Raw genomic sequence first — 18,207 nt, forward strand, 5'->3', positions numbered from 1 at the left:
TGCTAATCCCTTTTGCAAGCTGGTCCTTTGGCCTGCCTTGTTTGTTTTTATGTGTGACCTTCCAGATCTCAGGAACATTTCTATTTTCCTCATCCGTATACAACTTCAGCTTCTCGCAGGATGACTTATTGATTTTAATAATGCCTTTTACCCTGCTGTTTTGGTATGTTGGATTCCCCTCTGCAGGCCTTACTCTGAGCTTCCAAAATCTGTTTGTTTTCCTAGTTTCCATGCCACCTGCAAGAATTTTGCTCTTTAAACTTCCCACTTGGGTGTTTATTGTATATATTCTGTATGGGAAACATTCCTATATACTGCACATAGATACTCCAGAAACACTCAAATTGCAAGAAAATGTGACTTTCAAGAGGGGATGGTCAGAGGTTCAAATATTTCTGGAGTGGCATCAGCAGGATTCATACCTTGAGGTGCCTGTGTAACTTTCATGGTTGTGATTTTGGACTTTAACAGCATAAATGCGTTGCTTTTTTAAACCCAGCTGGCAGGCTGCTAATTTTGAAAGCTTTTCCATGTGCTTGTTTGGGTATATGAATGGGGTGGTGCATGTCTTCACATGGGGAGATTTTGTAGGTCAGAACTGCAGAGGCTTTAGGGGGTATCTTCTGGAAGGAGCAGGGTAAAAAAATGAAGTTTCAGTATAGCAATGCAATAAAGTGCTCCAGAATGTGCATCTGCAGGGCAGGAGCCATGGGACTGCTTAGCTGAGAGCTGCACCTCTTGCTTTCAAATGTCTGATCTGAAGTATGTTAGTGCAGAATTGTACTACTGTCTGAGTATGTATGTTCTGTGTGGTTATGTAGGAATTACAAAAGCATTAACATTTTTAAAATACTGGTTATCCAACCTTCTTTCTGGAGGGAGCAGGGGTACACAGAGCTGATGTCCCTTCTGTGGGGATGCTGGATCACAAAGTGAAATAATCTCTTCCTCAAACTAGAGCAGAAATAGTGTCACCAACACAGTGTGACCGTGTTTACAGACAAAACCAGGAGCTCACCTAAGTCAAGCATTTTCCTCTGCTGGAAGCATTGCTGCATGTCATGGCCACACAGCCCCTAATCCATTGTCAAGGCATCCTCTGAGTTATCAGAAAATAAATCAAGGGAAGCCTTTAATACTACTTTGTCATATTGTTGTGACACAATGTTTGCAGCTTTTTCTGCTTAGCAGATACACACAATAATGGAGAGGCTTTAAAAAGACTTGACTTTGAGATCACATACTTAAAACCAAAATGACTTGTTCAATGTACATCATCTATATCCATGTAAAACTTGGCTGTATTTTTTCCTGTGCAAAAATGACAAAAGCTGTGGTACTGTCCTTCAAATTTGGTTTGGCAACCAACAGCTCTCTTTCCTCCTAATATATACAGAAATGTTTGCAGTATAAACATTTTAACTAGACATCTGCTTTTTCCCAGATATAAAACACAGTTAACTTTTTGCCCTCTTGATGTTCACTGGGGCTGATAACTCTTTCTGCTGGCCAGATGAAATAAAATTGGGGTTTGTAGCAGATGTGGCCCAGTTCAGTTTTGCCTTACGCAGGTGTTCCCCCAGCTGGGAAGTATGGAAATGTGCCATTTTGCTGCGATGATGGTGAGGTTTAGAAATGTGAGGGCGTTAAAAATAATTCTCCGTGTTAACAGTGGTTTTTGTCCCTGGTGGGCTCCATATGCTGAACAGCTGACTGGGGCAGCAGCTGTTCTATATTTTAATAGGGGAGTTATAAAGTTAGAAACGTGGATGATCATTCAAAACATAAGCAACTCTTTGTAGTCATGGAAATGGGATTCAACAATAAACTTGCATTTGTGAGCCTTCCAAACAAAATAATCCCACTGCACTATGTTCAGGTGGTCTTGGGGAAGTGAATGAACTTGCATTTCTCTTTCCTTAAGTTCTGTTTACTCAAAGTTCTATTTTTTAATTCACCCCCCCCCCCCCCCCAGTTTTCTATTTTTAAGAAGATACAAAACTTTGCATGTGATCCTGATTTAGATTCTTCTCCAAGAGTGACAGAGACTTTTATGAGAATCTTTCCTGGAGTATTATTAATAATGGTCATGCCACTAGGATGAAGGCTGAGCACACACTTTGCTCTCCTGTAATTTCCTGGGATTTTAACAACCCTTTTAACCCAAGTCACTACTTAAACTCTTGTTGCATGTTTGCTGCAGCTCCATATCCTTTGCAAGGGACATACCAAGTCCTGTTTTCCTGAAGGATTGGATAAACCTGTGAGTTTCCCCCCTAAAAACATGCTGGTTTTCTGGTATAGTGTAACATACAAAAGCTCTCCTTGTTCAGGCTCTGAACCACCTTCTCGTTTTAATCATCAGCTTTTTGGACATTCTCACACTCAATCATGTATCACACCCTTATCCAAAACAATACTAATCACCTCCTTCCAATTTTTGCACAGCTGTGCTGTAGTCCCTGGCTTGCTCAGCTCACCTGCTTGTGTTTTGGTTTGGAGGGGCTCCTGTTATTTCAGTTCCCCACTTCCATGAAAGCCCCATGATTAATGCTGTGTGTGGAGAGTGGTGCCCACACCCAGTGACTGTGTTCAGGTCTCAACCAACCCATAGCAATATAATGTCAAGTGGCTGGATCTGGGCTTCTGGGCTGTACGATAACCTCTGACTTGCCTAGTTTGGGCTCTAAGTGGTCTTATATAGACCTGAATATTTCAAAGAAACGGTTTGTGAGGAAATAAAATGGGTTGGTCCAAGTCTATGAGCACGATGAGATGTGAAGAAATGAGTACGCCGAATATGATTTGTGCATGTCTATGTGCTACAACTGCTTCCGCTGTTCATGCCATTTGATGAGTACATAAATGTTATTTTTCTTTATATATAAGTATTAATTTTGGGTCATTGTCAGATAAGCGGAGATTTAAAAGGAAGACTTAAAAGGGCTGGTGACAAAACTCATATAAATATTGGCAGAGCATGAGGGCAGAGTAAATCCTTGGGGCAAAGCCTGGCAGCTTGGGGATGCCAGGGTTACTTTTGACTGCTTAATTCATTGCAGGGACCAGCCTGTTGCCTTAGAAGTCCCATGACTGAAGGGGGCAAAGCCACTTCAGCCTCCTCTGGGCACCTATAAAGACAAAACTGCCCATTTTAAACCTAGAAAGAACCACAAAATTGATTGTTCCATGGAATGGATGATACTGAATTAAAAAAACCTGGGAAGTTAAAAGTCAGTGTAAAAGAACAGTCCTGATGCTAAGGGTAGAGAGGCATGCTTGAGAGCCAGCATGTCAAGTTTGTGAGGACACACTACACAGAGAGAAAATGATGGTTGATGAACTAAATATGGAGGCAAACATGCTGCTTGTGACAGGCATTGCAGGGAGGAGAAACTTGGAGGCATTTTGTTCAGTACATCACAGTATCACAGTATAACTAAGGCTGGAAGAGACCCCAAGGATCATCGAGTCCAACCTGTCTCGGTAGACCTCACGACTAGACCATGGCACCAAGTGCCACGTCCAATCTCCTCTTGAACCCCTCCAGGGACGATGACTCCACCACCTCCCTGGGCAGCCCATTCCAATGACGAATGACTCGCTCAGTGAAGAACTTTCTCCTCACCTCGAGCCTAAACTTCCTCTGGCACAGCTTGAGACTGTGGGATGAGGAGCTATCTTTCAAAATAAGCAGATTTGTAGTGGTGATGAATAGGGAGGAAGCCCTTTGCAGAGAGGAAGGAGCTTCCTACAAGCCAAACTTCCTATATCAGAGTTTTCACAATGGAAAACACCAACTGAATTGTTCTGCAAAGCAACTGGGCTTGTATTGGTGAGCTCCTCTCTGCAGAGAGGGGTGAAGGCTACCTGGGGTCTCACCCCATAGCTCCAGGATCCCAAAGAAAATGCGACCCAGCACCAGTGCTGGTTTTTTGCTTATGCTACAAACGTGCTCTGACCCCTTTGGCAGATGAAGTATTTGTTTAAAGCCACAAATGACTGCTTGAAGGAACGATCATTGGATAATAGGGTCCGGCACCACAATTTGTCAGTGTGGGAGATGTATCACCCTAAACCACAGTGGTTCTGGCCTCTTCTAAGTTATATTCTGAAGTGAATTTTTGCTGTCTTGCCGTGTAGGACCTCAGGATGCAAAGTTCTTCAGCCATGCTTGTTACTTCTTTGGGCACATCCTCTGAAAGCAACCACTGAGGGTGACTGACATAATAAATATGAATCTGTGGGGTTGCACCACCAAAGGGATTTTCTTGTCTATGATGTATGCACTGCTCACACATTTTCTATAGAAAATGAATTTTAAGTAGAAAAGAGGCTTTTTCCTTAAATCAGCAACTAACTAGCAGTGTGTGTATGTTGGTGTATTTTTTCTATTTTATTTAATGTCAATAAACTTCAAACTCACTAGATGATAAGACTGTCATTCTAGGAAGGCAGTGTGGTTTTAGTCTTCCATGAACTAATACTGTATGTACTGAGCTTTGGGTCATTCTGACTCAGCAGAACTCCATGGGGCTTTGCTGGCTCTCACAGTAGCTGACAATTCAGCACTCTAATGCAGCTAATAAACTATCTCATAAGACTAAGTCCAATATAATGAGAGATCTTTACTAAAAATTGTGTACATGCCAGACTTAACTACTACATTTTAAACAAGAAATAAGATTTCACACATTACAAAATTAGCCTGGAGAAGAGGAGACTCAGGGGTGACCTTATTACTCTCTACAACTACCTGAAGGGAGGTTGTAGACAGACGGATGTTGGTCTCTTCTTCCAGGCGGCCAGTACCAGGACAAGAGGACACAGTCTCAGGCTGCGCCAGGGGAGGTTCAGGCTGGATGTTAGGAAAAAGTTCTATACAGAGAGAGTGATTGCCCATTGGAATGGGCTGCCTGGGGAGGTGGTGGAGTCGCCGTCATTGAAGGTTTTCAGGAGGAGACTTGATGGGGTGCTTGGTGCCATGGGTTAGTTGTTTAGGTGGTGTTGGATTGGTTGATGGGTTGGACATGATGATCTTGAAGGTCTCTTCCAACCTGGTTTATTCTATGTATTCTATGTATTCTAAAAGATGTTTTTAGTTCTTGAATTAGAAATAAATTTTATGAATACTGTACATGATAAATCTGAATTGTAAGAACAGGAGTGCCTGAAAATTATACAACTTACTGAGCAAATGCACTCATATGCATGTATGCAACATAATGTATCTGGAAAAACAGCATGTTAACTTCTGTCCCACTAACTTGTAACTACCAACAGTGCTCTCAGGAAAACCATGGACACATGTGCCCTTGGTGGTGCTTTTCCATTTGGAGTTTCTTTCAATGTCATAGAAATTTTTCTCCTATGGTGTATTTTTCTTGGAGAGGGCAGAATGTTATTCACTGCTATGGTTAACACTAACTGCATATAAAACCCCTCTGACAATGTAAGCTTACCCCCCCCCCCCCCCCCAGATTTGAAAAAAACAACTGATAGCACATAAATGTCTACAGAAATAGATTTTTATTGACTGATATCTTTTGTTACAATGTAGTTAGAAAGAAGAAATATATTTTAGCTTAGCAGATAATGTTACTTTGTATATCATTCATACTATATAATTTTTTTCTTTTTCAGATTGTCAGTGTAGCTGCATCAGAATTTAAAATAAAAACAACAAAGAAGATCACCATTTAATTGCATGACCTATTTGGCTAGGAGGGGTACGTGAAGTTTTACAGGATAGTATGAACATACAGTTCTCACACAAAAGCGTAGTATGTATCTAGTCCAAGAAAGGTAATTAAAAAAAGATTTTAAGTCTTTATACAGAAAGTGACAATGCCCATCTGTATACTATGGAACACATCTACTAATTTGGAATTACAGGTGTTAATGTGTGGATTAAAGATACCAATTTACTAAACAAATCTTAAAAAAAATAGGAGAGCAAAATCTATAAATAAAATAGTAAGTGCTTTCTTTAAGATAATATTCTTTGGCTACTTTAAGTGCCAGTGAAAGGTTATTGAAAACCACTAAAATGCATAGGGTCCAACTATTATTGTTAATCTTAACACTGAGCTTGTACGATAATTCAAACTGTTCACTGTAAGCATCTCCAGATCCACAATGTGTTCTCTTGGTCCTGATAGTGACTTCACGAGTACAAGCATTGCACTGACGGCACTTGTTTGCTGAAACAACAACAGAGAAGTTTAATTCAGTCAAATCTAAAGTGATTCCCTAGTTGCATCAAGTGAGCGCTTGTATGTTACTACGCTATAAAAAGGCTCTGTCTTAGCACAGATACACAATGCAAGTATTCTTTTAACATTTTTAAGTGGCCATGACTAATCTCACACCTGGCTTTGCTGCAGGGAAAGCTTTACCTGACTACGGCTGGGAGAAATAAACTGCACTGCAAAATCTGTTCCTGGTTAGGCTGACTCTCCTAAAGGACCTGCAAAGTGGTAATCTCTCCCAGAATGGTCTTTGTTTTTATCCCCATCCATCAGCTTTGAAAATACATGGAGAGTAAGTCTCATATCTTTAACAGTGCTGTAGCTTGTGTGGAGGGAAACTCTTTCATGGCTCATACTCCAGAAGTTGTGTTCCCCTGGTAAACACTGGGAATTTTTGCAGCTGGTGTACCTGTTGCCATCCTCATCTTGAACTGCTCCAAAGCACTTTCCCAGTCTAGGATCATGCTGCTGCAGAACACTGACAGGCCTTATCTGTGGCATGCTGCTAGTGTGTTCAAAAGCTTTGTCATAAAAATGTAAACTGTCTTTCTCCCTACAATGTTTTCTCACCATGTCAAATGAGTAGGTATACAGATGAATCAAATCAGTTCACTGTATCTAAGACCCAGCTTGGACTTTCACAAAAACAATACAAGTAACTTCTAAGTAAGCCTTTGTTTACTGCAGTCTCTTGGCAGGAATAAACATATGCTTCCTTATTTAAGGCCTGAGATTCCTTGTTGGGTGGCAACAGAAGACTGGAGTTATTCATCTAAAGAAAATAATTCCAAAGGCTAGATTGGGGTATAAGCCAAATTAGTGCTGGACTGATCTTGTTCTTCTTTCAAACAACTAAAACTTTGTGTTTCTAGTGTAGATATGAGGGGTGTATGTGTAATAAATCCAGGAAAAAGCACTGGAGGTTATGCCAGAACAAGTTAGCTAGAGATGAGCAGTTCCTTGATTCCATCTTGGGGAAACAGTGTGTAAATAGGCAATACCATATCTTGGTATACTTTTTTGATGTACTATGAACTCCCCCCTAATTTCAGATCTGAAGAAGAATAAAAATCAAACCCTTCCAATTAATATATTTCTGATCATATTTTATGTGCTGATTCTGTTTTATGGAGTGTAAAGCCACATACAGAAAGGATTTCCCAGGAATTTGTAAATATTAAAAGCATCCAAGAAAATCAGATTTCTGCCAAAAAAAATCTTAAAAAGCAGATGTTACAGACACTTTCATTCGTGTCTACTTGAACACATTATACCAATAGGAAATCTTGCTATAAGTAATTTGGAGTTTTGTGGTTTTCTGAAATAGCTGCAGCAATATGGAAAAAGAATGTTCACGTTTGTCTCAACTCAAAACCTTTGTAAAGCGGCATGAACTTAGCACTCTAGAAATTAGTGTCCCATCCCAAGAAATTATTGATGTAATTAATTAAACAAAAAAAAAAAGGAGAGAGAAAAATGTAATTAGAGTAATTGTATAACTAATTCCAAGAAATGTAATTAAACTCTTTGTACAAGAACAGGCTGCCCAGAGAGGTTGTGGAGCCTTCTTCTCTGGAGGCTTTCAAAACCCGCCTGGATGCATTCCTGTGCAGCCTACTCTATGTGATCCTGCTTTGGCAGGGCGGTTGGACTCAGTCTCTGGAGGCCACTTCCAACCCCTAAGATTCTGTGATTCTGTGAATCTTTTCTGTAGTCCTCTCCTAAATACATGATAGATGAGGTATTGGTAAAGATAGTGAAAAGCATAGAGATACCTCATTTGAATTTGAGACTTGTGTCCCAGGATTCCTAAATATACATGATCACTCCTACTGTTGAACTCATTTGAAAGAAACAATTTGATTCTGAGTTTTAAGTTTTCAGGTATAAAAGTGAAGGGTTTGTTAAAATTTGGAAACCAAGCACATTTAATAAGGAAGTACGAAAAAGCTGATAAACTTTGGGATGCTGTGATACTCTTATAGAGACATCTGATGCGTTTGTCAAAATGACAGGCACTATAACATCAGAATGGCAAGGCACTATAAGGCACCAGTGGTTTTAATACCCTGCTCAGGTCCAACTCCCACCAATACTTACTCTCAGGTAAAATTCTCCATTTTCATTTCCAGACTTGATCCGGAATGTATTAATAGTATTAGGATAAATAGTGGTTGCCTGAATCTGGAAGATATCTGAGGGCACTGTTCTGTCTGAACGGATGCTCATGTATTTGTACACCACCGAGTAAGGCAGCTCACGGCAAATGGCATTTGATACAGGGCAGACACAACGGCTGAAAAACAAAAATGGATCAAACTAGTATACCTGCAAACAAATGGTACTTGCTTTCTGTTGTAGTAGATCATGTTGTCTGTTGGGGATGAGCTTAAAAACTGCAACAGACTAATTTTGCTCTTACTTTTCAGATGTAAGGACATAGGGCTCTTGACAAGGATTTCTTGGGTAACAACGAAATCCTCCGTGGTAATTCCAGCAAATTTCATCCTCTCTGCATTCATTAGTAGTCTCACACTCATTTATATCTAGGAGGAAGGAAAGGAACTGTGTCAAAGCAGATGGAAATGAGTTTGCATACAATGTCTTCACAATAACCACAAAACCCAATTGCCTGCTTGTCTGTTGAAATGCAACAGGTGTCTGTGTTCTTTACCTGCTTTTCTGGGGCCTGGCTATAAAGGATTTCTCTGCGGAAATGGAATACATTTCTGTATAGAGTGTTAATTAAGTTTGAAGATTTTAATTTTTGGTTTTAGTTGACTAAAGTACATACTAATCATACATAATGCAACTGGAGAAAGACCATAAAGTTTCTAATTAGCAAAGAATGATTTAATAGCAGAAGATACCTTGTAGGCAGAGGACAAAGATTTTGAGGAAGGATTGTGATTTCCTACCTTTTGCAGGCTCTTGTTAATTGCCTGAATTTCATGGTCTAACTTAAATGCTTAATGAATGTCTAAATTTTCACTGAAATAGATTTGAAAGGAATAATGAAAATCTATTTATCATGCAAAGCAGAGCTTCCTTTTTAACCTTGGAAAATAACCCTGAATGGAGGTGGAGACTCTCAGATTTTACTGTATTAATGCTCTATTATCTTATCACTGCCAGAATCACCCTACTGCCTACCTGAAATTAACAGTCGCAGAAAGGGTTTACTCAAATGTAATTTCTTAGAAGGCACAAACAGATTTTTAGGTGGTCAAACTACCCACTCCACCACCTTCAATATGAGCTGGCCTTCTGCAAGTAATTATCAAGCATTTATTCCTAAAAATGGTGACTGATAAATCAGGTTCTGGATTACAGAAACAATGCACTTGTTGTTCTGCAATGTTGTCTAATAAGATGAAGAGACATTCAATACCAGTGAGGAAGAAATGCAAACGTTACAATTCCTGCATTTACTGGCACCTAGCCAGACATTTATCTTCTACACATAAATTATCTAAGCCACTCAAGTCTGGCATTTTTTTCTCCTATTATGAGAAGAAACATATAATTCATTTCTACTGTGGTTGCATTTAGGAACGTCCATAAAATGAAACATGATATAAAACGCCATGTTTAGTGTCTGTAAAAAATGGCCTACTCTTTTTTCAGTGGTATTTATTTCTGAAACTTAGACTCAATACCTAGACATCCAAGACACATGTTTTACCTGAGGGCTGCAATGTTGTCCTAGGAATCTGGAGGACTTACAATATGAGCTGAAGGACTCAAATTAGAATCACTATCAGATAGGCAATTAATCATCAAATGCTTTATCCAACATATTTCTTGCTCACATAATGGTAATCCTGTCACAAAATATACATTTAGATAGAAAGCATTCTTAGTCTTGCCTGAAATGGTGGTGGCAGCATTGAGGCTGCTAAGTTAAGGGCACTTACCTTGACATGTTCTGCCTCCTACTACCTGGTATCCTTCAGGGCAGACACATGAGAATTTTCCTGGTTCATTAACACACTGATACTGGCATATGTAACTTGATGTTCTGCATTCATCAATGTCTACAGGGAGAAAAAGAGGTTGAAGTTATTGGGTTTTAACATCTACCTTGTTATAGAATAAATATAATAGCTAAGTGCTGGTTCTACAGAGCAAGAAAAGAGAAACCTGGCTGAAAAAAAGGCTGAACATCTCAAGCTGCAAACAGAAGGGATAGATTTACTTGTGTTTTATCAGTTATCTTCCAAAATGAGAATTTTTGAACTTGAGGAAGCAGAAGCTAAGTTAGTCTTCAGAATGGTTTGGGGGAAAAAGCTTTTGAAAGAATTTACACTTTTAGTATCCAAAATGTGATTACTTCGATAAAGTGCACAGATGTGAGCTTAGTTAGTAAGGTAAAAATATTGTCTTTGTACTTGCACCCTATGCTAATGCAGTAGAGGAAGAGAGGGAAAGTCCTTTGCTAGAGAAGAGTGCTGTGAAACAAAATTTAACAGTATATATCATTAACTAGAAATGAAATGAAACCTATCAAAACTAGGGAATGGCTTGGAAAACAGTCTGACTCACTCCTAGTACCGCTGAGGTTTGAGGCCAGTTCTTGATTTCATGTCAGGCATGTCCTTGGGGGCTGCATACTTGCTGCTCCCTGTTCTGTTCACTTGCAAGTAGGATTAGTTTAAGATGCTTGGAGAAGGAGTATCTGTAATAGCTCTGTTGGCTTGTTTAGGAGGGCAGTGGTAAGCCAAAAAGGCATCTTTGGCTCAAGGCTTCGTAGGAGGGATATGGGCTTTTAGGGGTGAGATCATCATGTGTCCAAAAGGAGATTAGAAGACCCCTATGGAGCCTCTGGCAGAGGAAATAAAATGTTGGTTCTATAATCATCAGGAAACATGCTGTTTATATACAAAGCCTTAAAAGCACCTCAAAAAACACAGTTGTTGCTTCCTTAAAATAAAAAAAAAAAGAGGTTTTATTTTTGGAGAAGACTAACAACAAAATTGCACTTGTTCTTGGTTTGCATTCCTTTCTGATTCATTTAATGGTCATCAGCATTAGACCACACACAATTCAATGAGTTTGTGAAATAAGTATTCAGAAGCCTTATTCTTCCCAGCTGTCATCTGAGCTGGAGCAATCTATGTCCTATTTTGCACTTATTATTTATGAGAGATACCCATACCTACAGGTGCCAAAACTACAGCTACTAAGGTGTGTATTATAAACCACATTTGCAGTATAATGCCTTAAGAGTTCTGGCTACAGACCACACCCACAGTGTGGCTCCCCATGAATTATATCCCTTTATTCTTCCAAGGTAAAAAAAGGGCTTACCTTCACAGTTGATTCTGTCACTGCTTAACTCAAACCCTGGATTGCACTGACAGATGAAAGAACCCAGTATATTGTAACACTGTTGTGCACATGGATTATTGGCATCACATTCGTTTATGTCTGAAAGGAAAAATGACAGATCTTTATTTTATGTAGCTGGTAATTAGGCTGGTTAAGTGGATTAGTCCTTAGTCTGTGTCTATTGCTTAGCAGCTCAGTTGACTATATCAGTACAGATCTGTAGTCACTGCAGAATAATGTCAGATTTATGCTTTACATTCCACGTTAAAAAAAGAATATTTTTCCAGGAATGAAAGTTATTCTAATATGTGATGACTTGTTCCAAAAATGTTTAGTGTGGCTATGAAACTCCACATTCCAGCATTGTTTTCAGGTACAAAATGCCAAGTCTCTATAAATAATTGATATAAGGAACACATACTGATAAGACCTCTCAGTATGCAGTGGTTGAGATTTATTTGAGCTATTTACTACTCTTAAAATGTATTCTTTTAAATTCCATTACAGTAATAACATGAGCCTTTGAGACCTGTAGAGCTTTGCTGTGCTCCTAGACCATATTGGGGGAAGGTGTATTTCTGTGTCCATTCTAAGAACCTATGTGAGAACACTGTGGTATGAGAAGCAATTTTTAATGGGAAATTTATATAACCATAACCATCTCTGGAATCTATAACACTTGTTTTCACAAGCTGTTGATTAACTGCTGCTTCTCCATCATTCACTGTGTAGATTTTAGTATGTTTTCCTTTGTATTCCTCCCCTGCATGTATTCCATTCATATTTGTGTTTATCAGATACAACTGTTAGAGAGCTCCACTTGAAAAAAATCCACAGTTCATGGCTTTTACAAATGATTATAAATGTAAGCAACACTCAGTCATTTACAGCTACCACTAAAAACTGACAAGTAAGATCACACATTCACAAAACCTAAAACATTGAGGATAGTAATTCTCTTCAGTATATATATATATATATATATATATATATGATATAGAATGAATTATATATATATATATGATATAGAATGAACCTCCTGGTCCTGAAAATGAATGATAATGGTAAAACTGATTGAAAACTGTTTTCTTTCTTCTTTTGATTAATCCTGGAAACAGTGCAAAGAAGTACATCATGAACGTGCTACCAGAAGGAATACCTAACTAGTCGAAGCCCCAATTCTGTTTGTATTCCTTCTGACAGATACTGACCCCCTTTCAATATGTAAAAGTTGTAACACAAATGTGATGGGTACAGCTGTCAAGTAGCACTCCTGCCAGATGACTGTTAACAACGTGAAAGTCTGTCCCAGTCTGTCCCGTTGCAGCAGCCAGCAGGACACCAGCGAGTCAGAGAAGGGATGTTTAGGTGAAGTACCCATCAAACTTGAAGCTGTCACAGATTTATGAGTGTAATTAAAAGAATGCATCTTGCATTTAAGCCATGGAAAGGGTAACAACTTACTTCTGAAGTGGGGATCGTGTCTGAAGAGTCACTTGTCCTTCGTGACCTTGGTTTTAATTTTTAATGTGATTTTCTACATATTCAAATGTGACATGTATAGCTGCCAGCTTTCCTATGTTTATCATGGTCTGAGGACAACTACACTTAACAGCAGAGGAATAGTACTGCTTCCCTGGTGTCCAGTTCTAGACTTTGTGTTGCACGAACTGGGAATGTTTTGTGAAAGCCAATGGTAATGCAAAGTGATGCACCAGAACTTAAAAATAATTGTCCCTGTGATTAAATGATGAATATAACCCTCCAGCTGCCAAACTAGATGGTCCCCAGAAACCTGCTGCAACAACAAAATAGCAGGTTTTCAGTAAGACTCCAATTTTCTTTCTAACCCTTGTGTATTTCTCAGATCACTCACAGGAGAGCCTCTCAATACAAAAACTGGTATGCCTTACAGGTTGGTATTTATTCCCTTTAAGTTGGGATAAAGATACTTACATTTTAACTGTATTTAAGTTGTGTGTCAGTATTTGTATCTATAGTGAGCAAGCCCATGCATGAGAAGTCTCTGCATGTGCTGTGCAAAGAAGCTCTTACCTACACAAGTGTGGTTGTTGGATGCTAGCTGGAAACCGGCATTGCACTGGCAGTAATAGGAACCAGGAGTGTTCGTGCATCGATGGTGGCAATATGGAGGCAGAGTGCATTCATCAATGTCTGAGTTATCAACAAAGAGAAATTAGTTCAAATGAAATCATGGCAGATCACTGTTGCTGTCTTGGGTCCACAAAAATGATAAAGTTAATTGGACTTGATTAAAAGCAGGGAAAAAAGATTATGTGAGGAAGGTACTGCTTATTTTACTTTTAACTTCTCTAAAAATTTGGTTTGTGCTGATTGTCTTCCAGCCATTGAGATAAAGACACATTCCAACTTTATTCATTTCCACAGTATTGCTTAGTTTTGCTAGTTATGCATAGGTAAAATCCAGAATATTTTGTTCTGCTTTTCAACCCAAATTTCTCATGATCAGACCGAAAATGTGGCTTGTAACCCTTGTTTTTCCAGCAGTTTGCACACAGCACTCTTAGCATGTACTAAATCCTTGCAGTTCCATCAGGGAGAGTTCACATTTTCTGTGTGAGTACAGGGGAATGAGTAGGATGGAAGATTAATAGGCCTGAAAAACAAACAGGTGGTTTTGCTTCTGCAGGGATCCCTCAGAAACTGGCTTGCTCCAGGAGGGGCTCCCATTGCTCCTGTTTCCCTCTGTGTCTCTCCTGCATCCCTTTCCATACACCTTCTGGCTGCGCTCTCTGGTGCCAAGCCATGCAATCAGACTGGCTGAAGCTGTTGCTATCTCAGGCAGTATTAACTTTCCACAGACTCTCAGACTTGCAGATTAGCTCTGGGTTTGAGGTGGAGCAGGCTGCCTTTCCAAGTTTCAGCATTCCATGTGTGCACCGAAGCAGGGTTTTCACCTGCAAACCACACAAAATGTTCAACAGCACATTTTTAAAAGGTTTACCTTGCATTCTGGCAGATCTATTGCCTCTGTTTATGTCTAAAAATCAGAGGGTTTTTTATTATGCCATGGTAGTGATTGTGCAGGTATGTGCAGCAGCCATCTTTAGTTCTGGCCTGCTTGGGCTTGACGAAGAAATCCATGCCGTGTTCTGTACATGTACACAATGCAAGATTTCAAAGGCTCAGACAAATAAGACCAGTTTTCACTGGAACAAAGACAGGCACTTCCCATATCCATGCCAGATCTTGAGTTTCCTACCTCCAGCTGTTTCCACCGTAGATGTGTTTAAAAAGAGGCCAAGACTTTTTTTTTTTTTTAATAGGGAAAGTGTTTGTTCTAATATCAAGCAAAAAAAAAATAAATTGTTAGAGGGTAACCCTTTCTTCGTCAAATCTGCTGTCACTGTTTGTGGCTAAATGTAGCAGTGGAGTGTTTTGGATGGTTCTGAATGAAAAGGCTTATGCTGGAAAATTCCTGGCTATCAGTACAGTAGCGATTGTAACTTTTGTTGCATGGAGAAATTTGGAAGTAGAAATGGAATATATTAGGAAACATGGGAGATCTCTTCCATCCTTGACTTTTACAGGACTAAGCTCTTATAAACTGCTGTTTAAAGATCTGATTATACAATACAGACATATGAGCCATGCTTTACTGCTTAGGCACTACATTTAAGCATATGAATGCTTCCAGGATCTGACTCTAATTCAGTGGAAGTTTTCCTTGTGGGATTAGGCACATCAACTCCATGCAGATCCATTGGGCCAAATTTTCTGCTTGAAGTAATGCTGGAAAATAATTCATTTTATCTGTATTCCTGTGTTTCAGAAAAGACTAAATTTCCAGTATGTGAACAAGTAAATTTAAAACAAGTATTAGTGACTTTAGAATAAAATAAACTAATTGTTAGAATTGAGTCTTTTCCTCCCTCTACATGAAAGCCAGAAGAGTCTGGAAAAATGTCATTCAAATTTGAGAAATATTTCCTTCCATACGGAGAACCTCTATCAAGATCTGGCCACAAGAACATTTTCTGTCTGAGCTGTTATAAAATCCCTGAAGACAGGCCTCATTCTGAAATGCGGACAGTACTAAGTGTAGGGATGTACTTACAATTTAAATCAGTGTGTAATATGTAAAACAGGTGTTATTCTTGGTTTTGACCTAAATAGGAGAAGGGGAATTCCACTTTCCAGACAATTTCATGTATAAATTTAAATACATAAACTTATTCACACAGAAATAGAAGAGTGCATCGTTCTGCTGCTTTGCTTGTGTGTGCTGTACTATGTGTCCCGTGAGACTTTCGGGTAGTACCATAGGTCTTGATATTGAAAGTGCTGTTGCATAGCCAATAATATACTTTACCTGTTCTTAAAAAAAAAAAATCTAGATAACCCCCAGATATTTTTTGAAAATTAAAATCAATGATCTGTCAAAACTATTCCTCTACCTACATTCCAAACTACTCATCCTACTCTTGCACAGAGAGAAATCATATACACGTGTTTACACCGATTTGACAGTTCACGGCCTGATCCACATCTCTTAGGAAAGAGATAAGAATGTTTTGGTTGGTTTTTCCAGCCCTTTCCTCAGCACTCTAAAGAGAGCCATGCCCAGAAATGTCACGTAGTCTGGATGTGTACTGAAATTTCCCCAGGTTCCTTCCTGCTGCTTTTGTTACGCAGTGACTACCTGTAGCCTTTGCAAGTTTTTTTGAAAGAGATTAGAAATAAAAATAGGTTTAAACACTTTAAAATATGGGATCTCTAACATAAAGTTAAAGAGGAAAACCTGAAGTTCTATTATTCTTGTTCTACTGAGAAAAAAAAACAAAACAACAAATGCTTTTCTTCTAGGTTGCCTAAACCCAGTCTTGTGTCTTATTCAGGTTGAGGGTGGTGAGATGCTGGAAGAGGTTGTCCAGGGTGGTGGTGGAAGTCCCATCCCTGGAGGTTTTTAAGGCCAGGATAGATGTGGCTCTGAGCAACCTGATCTAGTGTGAGGTGTCCCTGCCCATGGCAGGGGGGTTAGAACTAGATGATCCTTGAAGTCTCTTCTAACCCTGAAAGTTCTATGATTCTATGATTGATTCTATGATTCTATGTATAAATTTGATTCTCCTACTTCATAGTTGTTTTTTGTTATCTTTGACAACACTAAGGCTTAAGGCTGGAGTGCCTGTAAAGGTGCCTATAAATTCATCCATTGAAATTACGATTAAAGAGGTATTAAATAAAGGCTGAAGGTGGGCTGCAGGAACAGAGTAACAGCACTTTTGCATAGAGTCCCAAAAGAGGATGGAATAGGAAAGATGCACTGTTTACGCTGCACTTGGATTTAATTTAATGCTGTACTTGTATAGGTCCCAAGGGTGCTGATGGTTTATTTTGGTCCAAAGAATAAAGCGTAGTGGTTTACATGTTGTAAATACCATATACTTGCATTCAGAGTTTCCATCTCTTTAATTTATACTCATAAAACTGAGACAGGCTGTGCCACCAGGCTTTGCAGAGTAGGGATTTAGGTCTGTGTGAAGGTACCACTTTGTCCTGCAGATCTGGAGGTCACAGATGTGTAGTTAAGGGTTACAGTGGAAAGACATGCTTTGGTTGACACTATAGCAGAGTTATGACTGTATCTGGGACTTAGGCAACACCCCATACAAACAATAAACACAATGGTAACTGTTAGGAAAATGAATTTGAAATTCAACCCAAGTGTTGTTTATACTTAAACATGTTTTGGTGATTAATTATTGTGATAAAGTGATTGTCACGACACAAACTTACAGCTGTTTTACAGTATACATACCTAGACACTTTATATTCAATATAAAGTTTGTAACTGGATGAAAGAAAATAATTTAGTCTAGAGCAACACTTACCAACACATTGGTCCCCTCGTTTCTGATACCCTGGAGGACACTGGCAGCTGAAGGACCCTCTTAAATTGACACAGACTTGGTCAGATCTACAGTTATGGGTTCCAGTTGCACATTCATCTATATCTTTGTAAGAAAGGCAAATACAATATTAGTCATAAAGTTTACTTCAAATGTTTAGCCTATGGAAATGCTTTATGTATCTTCAAGCTACCTATAAAAGAAGGCAGCAAAGTTAAAATGTACTCCAAAGATGTAATCTCAATGCTCATTCCACTTGCAGGGTAACATCAAATGTCATGATATTTATAATAGCTTTTAATTCTGATAGACTGCATTTGGAAGTATGTTCAGATATGTTTATTTTAAACAACCACTTTTATTTATCAAATACTGTTAATATTTTGTACTTGTTACTATACAACTTTCTGTAAATGCCTTGCAACTCTATCATATTTTAGTCACTTTATTTTGTATTTTTTTCCCCTCCTGCAAGCTGTTTGGTTGTTGCAAGCTGAAATACTCTGGGAAATTTCATCATAGATCAGCCCTTTGTCAAGAATGAGATGAGTTAGAAATATGTTCTTTTGCTGATACTAAAAAGACTTATCACTTTTGCATGGTTCCTGTGCTCTATACTCTGACAAGGACTTGGAACTTGATGCATGGTGCCCTTCTCATCAGGATGAGATCTGCTTCTTGTCATTGCCATGAAAATTCCCCTAATTCAATCAGTTTAGGAAAGGCTCTGG

General features: G+C 39.0%; 1 protein-coding gene across 4 annotated transcripts in view; it reads right to left on the reverse strand.

Annotated features, from left to right (window-relative positions):
- Nucleotides 1–5,685: 5,685 nt before the first annotated feature.
- The window catches only part of EFEMP1 (EGF containing fibulin extracellular matrix protein 1), a 47,918-nt gene continuing 35,396 nt past the window's right edge, over nucleotides 5,686–18,207 (reverse strand). For all 4 annotated transcript variants that reach the window (XM_054180042.1, XM_054180043.1, XM_054180044.1 and 1 more), the window contains 7 exons: nucleotides 17,459–17,581; nucleotides 13,638–13,757; nucleotides 11,562–11,681; nucleotides 10,169–10,288; nucleotides 8,674–8,797; nucleotides 8,352–8,547; nucleotides 5,686–6,203 (listed from right to left, as the gene is read on the reverse strand). In XM_054180042.1, coding sequence (XP_054036017.1) covers nucleotides 6,045–6,203; nucleotides 8,352–8,547; nucleotides 8,674–8,797; nucleotides 10,169–10,288; nucleotides 11,562–11,681; nucleotides 13,638–13,757; nucleotides 17,459–17,581 — 962 coding nt within the window. In that variant the 3' untranslated portion in view covers nucleotides 5,686–6,044. The remainder of the gene's footprint in view (nucleotides 6,204–8,351; nucleotides 8,548–8,673; nucleotides 8,798–10,168; nucleotides 10,289–11,561; nucleotides 11,682–13,637; nucleotides 13,758–17,458; nucleotides 17,582–18,207) is intronic.

The sequence above is a fragment of the Dryobates pubescens genome, chromosome 3 (assembly GCF_014839835.1).
Source record: "Dryobates pubescens isolate bDryPub1 chromosome 3, bDryPub1.pri, whole genome shotgun sequence".
Taxonomy (NCBI): domain Eukaryota; kingdom Metazoa; phylum Chordata; class Aves; order Piciformes; family Picidae; genus Dryobates; species Dryobates pubescens.